At 43.1% G+C, this 8,353-nt stretch overlaps 1 protein-coding gene across 1 annotated transcript in view; it reads left to right on the top strand.

Moving 5' to 3' along the window:
• The first annotated feature begins 7,161 nt into the window (after positions 1 to 7,161).
• The window catches only part of SNRPD1 (small nuclear ribonucleoprotein D1 polypeptide), a 21,012-nt gene continuing 19,820 nt past the window's right edge, over positions 7,162 to 8,353 (top strand). The window contains exon 1 of the mRNA XM_006151597.3: positions 7,162 to 7,317. Within this exon, the coding sequence (XP_006151659.1) occupies positions 7,304 to 7,317 (14 nt within the window). The 5' untranslated portion in view covers positions 7,162 to 7,303. The remainder of the gene's footprint in view (positions 7,318 to 8,353) is intronic.

The following is an 8,353-nucleotide window of genomic DNA, read 5'->3' as shown; positions in this document are numbered from 1 at the left end:
GAATGGAGGAGAAGGGATTGTGGTGTGACCATCCCCCCTGGGGGGTGATTTCTCACTTTCTGTCTCTATGTCTCTCTCTGTCTGTCTGAGGAGCGCACGCACCCTATAGCAAAAACCTCTCAAAAAACAAATTTTTATTTTACTTTATTTATTTATTTTAATTTGACCAGAGAGGGACAGAGTGAGAGAGAGAGAAAATGAGAAAGCACGCTGCCAGGTCCAGGACTTGAACCACAGTCGGCCATGTGGGAATTCAGCACCTTTAACAATCATACCACCTGCCAGCCCCAAAAATACCTTGATTGTATGGGAGGAATTAACTTTTTGCACATTACTTTTTTACCATTTTCAAAGTTTTTTTTCACTTCTGATTTATTAATAGAAGAATCTCAGTTTGTAGTTTAATTATCTTTTTCTTTAGAGAGATTTTTGCTATAGGGTGCGTGCACTCACCAGAGAGAGACAGACAACATACAGAAAGCAAGAAATCAACCCCCTGGGGGACAGTCATGCAGCAATCTCTTCTCCTCCATTCTCCTCTCAGGAATTTTGGGCATGCACGCATACACGCACAGTGTGAGTTTGAACCCACTGGGTCCAGAACTCGAACTGTAGTCGACCATGTGGGAGTCTGACGACATGACCATTATGCCATCTGCTGGTCCTTTAAATCTTAGTCATTCTATAATAACAAGTTTGACAAAATTTGTTTTGCCTTTTACCAATAATTTTCTTTTAGAGCAGTACATCTATGAGATTTGAAATTTGGTTCATTTATTTGTCCACTAAAAAAATCATCATGATCGACTGAATAAATTTCTTCTTTTACTGAATTTTTGCTCTTTTTTAGAAAAAAGTAAAGCCTTCAGGGGGCCAGCAGATGGTACAGTGGTTAAAGCGCTGGACTCCAACATGGCCAACCATGATTCAAGTCCAGACCTGGTGGCCTGAAACTCATGCCGGGTGTGTGTGTGTTGTGTGTGTGTGTGTGTGCGCACGCGCACACATGCACACCCAAAATCCCAGGAGAATAGAAGAGAAGGGATTGCAGCATGGCCATCCTCCCAGGGGCTGATTTCTCTTTCCTTCTCACTGTCTTTGTCTCTCTCCAAAGAGTCCATACACCCTAAGGCAAAAACCTTAAAAATAAAAAAATAAAAAAATCAAGGCCAGCAAGATGTCAGGATTCCACATGGCCAACTGCAAGGTTTGAGCCTGGGATCCGGTGGCTTGCACATGTGTGCGCATGCCAAAATCTTGAGAGAATAGAAAAGAAGAGATTGTGGCATAGCCATCCTCCTTGGGAGGTGATCTCTCTCTCTCTCTCTCTCTCTCTCTCTCTCTCTCTCTCCCTGGTGAGTGCAAATATTAATCAGGTCTTTTTAGTTTGTAAGTGACTGAAATCCAACTTTATTATAAGCAGGCCAGCCAGTGGTCTGGTGGTTCAAGTGGTTGGATTCCACATGGCTGACTTTGTTGTTCATCCCAGACCTGGCAGCTTAAAAAACATGCCAGGCACGTGTGCATGCATGACCAAAACACAGAAAAGAAAGAGAAATGGGGGAGAAGGGATTGCAGCATGACCATGCCCTATGGGGAGTGCTTTTTCACTTTCTCCCTCTCTTTCCAGCAAGTACACACACACACACACACACACACACACACACACAGGAAAATGGAAGAAAAAAGAACTAATATAAGCACAATTTTTTTGAAAGCACTTTATTGTTAGCATAACTGGAAGCTATAGGGCCAGGCCATCCTGAACCTAAGGCTCAGCCAGTGTTAGTGGGACACTGTACCTTATTTAGCTCATCTTTCATCTATATTAGCTTCATTCTCAACTGGGCTCTCTCGGCAGAGGTTATACAAACTCACAGTAAACTCATTCCAATAAAAAGTAAAGCAGCCTTCATTCTTAAGAGCTCCTGACAAAGTCCTGAGGGAAAGCTCTGATTGGTTCAGCTTTGTCACATGCCCATGCTAGAAACAAATGCAATGACCCAGATAATGCATCTTGGTGCTCAACATTATGGTTCAATAAATGGTGAGTGTCTTTTTCACATCCCCTACTCCAAAAATATTAACTCCCTCCTTTAAGTTCTCTTGCTAAACCCTAAACTGTGACTGTAATCTCTGGACTTGCTTAAATTGCTTATTTTCCTTGCTGATTATAATGTGCAGAATGTACTTTTCTGCATTTGCTTAACATTAGGACACCAACTTCTAAAAACTAATATTGGAAAAGTTGCATTTTCTCACACATCATAATACCATTGCTTTGTTCCTTTTCTTTTTTGTGATCAACCATTTGAAATGCCTGAAATATATGAAAGATCTGCCAACTCACAGAGGACAATCTACTTTCAGACTGACCCTCCTGCTAGCAGCAAATAAAGGACTTTACATTGTCATTACACTCTTGTTGATTTTACTTGAAAATGTTATGCTGTGAGACAATAAAAATTCTAAAAAATGTCAAGCTAGGAAATAAAAACAGAAAGAACATAGCAATGTGGTTTGAATCAGCTGACAGTGACATTTCACTTTGCCATCTGGAAGACTCACCACTAATACATACGAGTAATAATGCTGGCCTCACAGACTTGAGTGGGGGATGAGTAGCTGTTAGCCAAATTAAAGAACTGCATGTACAAAAGTCTGGAAAGGAAAGTGAACTCGGTGAACTGCAAGAACTCAGCCATTCCTGGCCAGCCTGGTGGTGCAGTAGTCATGTTTTGCTCCAGTGATGTTGGATCCATATGGAAGATTACAAATTCAGTTCCCTGATCCACCTGCATATGCCCAGCACACACCCCTGATACGGGCTGGCTGGGAAGACTGAGGGGAGGGGAGATTGTGGTAGAAGACCTTGTTGAGGATGCTTTCTTCTTTGTTACTCTCATGAAATAAATAAACTTAGAAGAAAAAAAAACCTCTAATATTCTTAACTATCAAGGGAAAAGGAGATGGTAAGAGAAGCAGAATTATGAGGTAAAGGGTAGGGGCCAGTGGTTAAGGCAGTGGGTTCTCACATGGTCGACCATGGTTTGAGTACCAGACTTGGCAGCTTGAAAATCATGCTGTGCACATGTGCAAGCATATCCAAAATCCCAAGAGGAAATAAAGGAGAAGGGATTGCACGCGACCATCTCCCTTGGTTGGTGATTTCTCACTTTCCCTCTCTGTCTCTCTCTGTTTGTCTCTGGTAAATACATATGCCCTATGGCAAAACAACTAAAAAAAAGAAAGAGGTAAAGGGTAAGAAGGCCTTGAGGGCTATAAGGAGGAGTACTCTGAAACCAGGGATACCACAATGAATGACACAAGGTCTCCTTTCTCATGGAACACACATTGTTGTCAGGAAGACACTGGGTTATTTCACAAATGTTTATTGAGGTCCTATTATGAGCAAGGCACTATTCAGATACTAGGCTGCTGCAGTGTATAGAATAGACACAATTCTTTTTTTTAATGAAGTAGATCATATTCCTGAAGCAGGAATATATGTATACTTTAATATACTCAGGATCTTGGGCACACACACACACACACACATATGCCCGGCATGAGTTTAAGCCACCGGGTCCGAGACTTGAACCGCGGTTCTGGAAAGAATGGGCACATATGCAATCCCTTCTTCTTCATTCTCCTCGCACACACACATGTGTGCACACATGTACCTGGCATGTTCTGGTATGTCTGTCAAGCTTCCAGGACCAGGACTCAAACCGGAGCAGTTGACCATATGAGATCCACTTGCCTTAACCTCCATGCCACCTGCTGGCCTTGGGCAAGGTTTTGATCTAGAGGCTCATTAATGTTGTCATGGGTATTATCTTTTTCACAACTCTCTGTCCTGAGATTAGTACTCCATTTGGTACTGACGAAAATTCCAATAGCTACAGGGTGAGGCATTAAACTGACTCCATTGTCCTAAGATTTTCTTAGAGGCCTAGGAAGAATCAGCCAGTTAATAAGCAGTTAATCTTGCTAAACAGACTGCTTTGGTCCAGTGGCTGTGAGATACGACATTCTGACTGGCACGGTATGTACAGCATAGCCATATTATCTGTGTTAAATTTAAACATAGACATTCTTTTCTGCTGACTTTGAGGGTTTTTTTTTTTTTTTTTTTTTTTGAGACAGACTTGAGCTAACCTAGGAATTTCTTTTTTTTTTGTAAGAGGTTTTTGCTATAGGGCACATGCACTCACCAGAGAGACAGAGACAAAGAGACAGAAAGCGAAAAATCACCCCCCAGGGGGGATGGCCACATCGCAATCCCTTCTCTTCCATTATCCTCTCAGGATCTTGGGCGTGCACACACACACGCCCGCCGTGAGTTTAAGCCACCAGGCCTGGGACTCGAGCCGCGATCGACTACATGGGAGTTCAGCAACATAGCCATTACACTAACTGCTGGTCTCCTAACCTAGGAATTTCTATCCCACTTATAACCATAAGCCCCCACTTCTATATGTTCAGCCTTTTCCTTTTAAATAATTACTTTTATTTAATTTTATTCATTGTTATTGTTTCTTTTTTCTGTTTTTTTGTTTTGTTTTGTTTTGTTGTTTTTTGGGGTTTTTTTGAAGTTGACTAGAAAGAGACAGAGAGAGAGAGAAGGAAAGTGACAAAAACAAACTGCCAGATCTGGGACTTGAACCACAGTCACCCATCTGGGAGTCCAGCCGCCTTAACCACCATGCCACCTGCTGGTCCCTCTTCTGCCTTTTCAGCCAGGTTAATATGAAAACTTCATGTGCTGATTCAGTCTTGCTGGTTCTTCAGATCTCAGAACTACATCAAAGAGCTGCTGTATCTAACCCCCCCCCCAACACACACACACCTTTTCAGGGTTACCAGAGATTGTGTTCTCAGACCACAGTCACTCAAAAATTTGGCTCTGAATAAATCTATTAAAGTATTTTTACAGAGTTCAGTCATTTCCATGATCAAGGGGCTACTACCTCTCCATTCACATCCAAAAAAGACAGGCAAAATTCTAACTGGGTCATCTTAGATCTCAAACCCACTGGTGAACAAATAATGAATTTGATCATTAGTATAAAGGGTAGAGTCAGGTACTACATGGATCACCAAAATAATATTAGGGACCTTGGGGAGGAGAGGAGGATAGATGTTGGAAGGCAGCACACAAAATGTCCATTACAGCCTTGTTACTGGAATTGTGGTCCACGTATGACAGGTATCTTCATCAATGGAAGGCTTGTGGTCAGCAGGTGGTGTTGAGGTAGGAGATAAGCTTGGGATATATAGTTACAGTATAAGGCCCAAGATGTCTTTACCCAAGATGGAGTTACAGTGGCTGTTTTAACAAAGAGCTGGCTGCATTTAGGGCTCAAAAGAACTATAGCTAAGGACAACAGTTTCTATTTGCTAACTAAATTCTTTTTTTTTTTTGGAGAGGTTTTTGCTATAGGGCGCGTGCGCTAGCCAGACAGAGAGAGACAGAGAGACAGAGAGACAGAAAGCGAGAAATCACCCCCCAGGGGGGATGGTCACGCCGCAATCCCTTCTCCATTCTCCTCTCGGAATCTTGGGCATGCACGCACATGCACCTGGCGTGAATTTTAAGCCACCGGGTCTGGGACGCGAACCGCGGTCAACTACGTGGGAGTCCAGCGACATAGCCATTACGCTAACTACTCGTTCCCACATTTGTTATTTTTAAATTAGAGATCAGAAAGAGAGAAAGTGACAAAGCAAGCTGCCAGGTCTGAGACTTGAACTGCAGTCGGTCAGGTGGTAATCCAGCACCTTTAACCACCATGCCACGCACAGGCCCAATAAATAAATAGTTCTAAAAAATTAAATGGGTATCTTTACAATAAATAAATAAATAAATAAGTAAAATTTGACAGGCATCTGTAAGCCAACCCAAAGCACTACAATATACAGTGTTTCCATAAACAGATATGAAGCAAGAAGACCTACAAAGTATAGAAGAAGAAAATCAGGAATGCTTGGCATCTTGGCAGCCAGCGGAGGACATTTCTTTTGTTTCTTTTTTTTTTTGAGAAGTTTTCATATAGGGCATGAGCGCTTGCCAGAAAGATGGAGATAGAGAAGAAAGCGAGAAATCACCCCCCAGGGGGGATGGCCACGCAGCAATCCCTTCTCCTCCAATCTTCTCTCCTCTCCAGATCTTGGGCACACACACATGTGCCTGGTGTGAGTTTAAGTCACCGGGTCCGGGACTGGAACCGCATTCCACTATGTGGGAATCCAGCGACATAGTCATTACGCCAACTGCTGGTCCCTCTTTTCTTTTCCAAAAGCTATTTATTTAATTTATTTAATTTATTATTAGAGAGACAGAGAAGGAGAGTGAGAAAGCAAGCTGCCAGATCTAGGACTCAAACCACAGTCAGCCATGTGGGAGTCTAGCACCTTAACCACCACATCTACCTGCCAGCCCAAAGAAGGTGTTTCTTTTGTTTTTAGGTATTTATTTTATTTATTCATCTTTTTTTTTTTCTTAATTTGACCAGAGAGAGAGAGGGAGAGAGAAAGTGAGAAATCACCCCCCAGGAGGGATGGCCATGCCGCAATCCCTTCTCCTCCATTCTCCTCTTGGAGTCTTGGACACGAACGCACACGCACCCGGCGTGAGTTTAGACCACGGTCGACTACGTGGGAGTCCAGCGACATAGCCATTACGCTAACTGCTGGTCCCACGAAGGCGTTTCTTAAAGGAAGTAGTTCTGTTAAATGTTGCTGAGATATTAAGATGAAGATACCAAAGTTTGTCTTGGAGATCAGAATTCAAAGTGAAAAGAATCAGCTATATTGTGTATGTATGTGTGTGTGAGCGTTTGTGTCTGTGTGTTTGTTTTCAGGCACTTTAAGACATTCGAAGGTTCCTGGTATTGAAGCAGAATTTCATAGTCCTTCAGGCTTCTTTCAGAACTGCTCCTTCATTGAGGAAAGCATATTTGGCGCTTCCTCACCTCGCCGTGCGGAAGCGTGATGACGACCTACTTACTAATTAGATGCAATCATTTCAAATCTCCCTCTTGCATTTTTCTTCCGGACCAACTCTCCACGCCCTCAGCAGTCGCATGGCACACCTCCAGCCGCAAGGGGCCGCAATTGCGCTCTCGCGACCGGAAGGGAGCGCGGCCCGTTTCCGCCGTGCGTCCCCAGCGCTCCGCGCGTTCTCTACGTCCAGAGCCCTTGGAGGAGGTGTTTCCGGCCATTCATACTCTCAGTCTAGCGTTCCTTTGCTACCTGGTTCTGTACTCCACCGGGCCTAAAGGGTGACGGCGTAGCTAGGATGAAGCTCGTGAGGTGAGGAGGTTCCCGAGTGGAGTGGGGGACTGTAAAGGGAACGTTTGGGCGGGGGCCGGGCGGCTGGGCTGACCCAGCTGCGGGAGGCGGGAAAGCCGCGTGCGCGCGCGCCCCCCCGCCGCTCCCGCCCCATCTTGGCTAAGCCGGGGTTCTCGGACTCGGCTTTGAGACCGGTCTGTGCTCCGGCCTCCTGGTCTATCAAGACTGGGGGCAAAGGCCGAGCCATTTCTTCCCACCTCGTGTCTTAGAGGCCTTCGTGGTGCACCACTAGGAGCAGAAGCTCATTCGTTTCGTTCCTGATTTTGATAAGTGTGGGACTCGAACTCCAGTCGCACTTTAAAGAAGTACTTAGAAGCTGTGTGGATTGATCTGAAAATAAATTAGAAAGGGACTTCTGGCTTCCTAAGTTTCTTTCTTTCTTTCTTAATATTCTTTCTTTCTTCCTTTCTTAATATTCTTTCTTAATATTCCCTAGACTCATTCGACCTACATTTTCCAGTAAAGTGTACTTTTGGTTTTGGGGAAAAAAAATCTCCCAATATAGGGCAGAAGCCATCACTTTTTGTACCTGTGGCTGAATACGCAGATAATAGATAGTTCTGTTTTGTTTCTTCTTGTTTGACTTGAAACTCTGTTAGTTAAGCCTGCTGAAGACGTTATTTACTCATTGGAGTACTTAATTCGAAAATACTTGAAAATAGATTTGGTTTTCGTATTTTTCATTAAGTCTGAGAACACAAGGTCAGAGGTTTCCAACAATTAAACTGATAATTATAGATATTTAGTTCATTTTCTGTCGCTGGTAATATAATTTTTAAAAAGACAAGAGTCCTTTCCAGAGAGTCAAGTAGATAACTTCTATTTTTGAAATAACAGAAAACTGTTAATATTATATTGGGGGGAGTTTGTGGAGAATGCATTTGAGTTTAATTTTTAGTCCATTTTATTTGATCATTGGATGAAAAGGTTCAGAATTCATGATCTTTTTTAATCAAATGGTTGTTTGACTAGTTTGCATCAGCTTTTTTTTGAAAGA

This window comes from Tupaia chinensis, unplaced genomic scaffold (assembly GCF_000334495.1).
Source record: "Tupaia chinensis unplaced genomic scaffold, TupChi_1.0 Scaffold000320_2, whole genome shotgun sequence".
Classification (NCBI taxonomy): domain Eukaryota; kingdom Metazoa; phylum Chordata; class Mammalia; order Scandentia; family Tupaiidae; genus Tupaia; species Tupaia belangeri.
The sequence above is the reverse complement of the archived record's forward strand: the minus strand, read 5'-3'. Positions and strand labels throughout refer to the sequence as shown.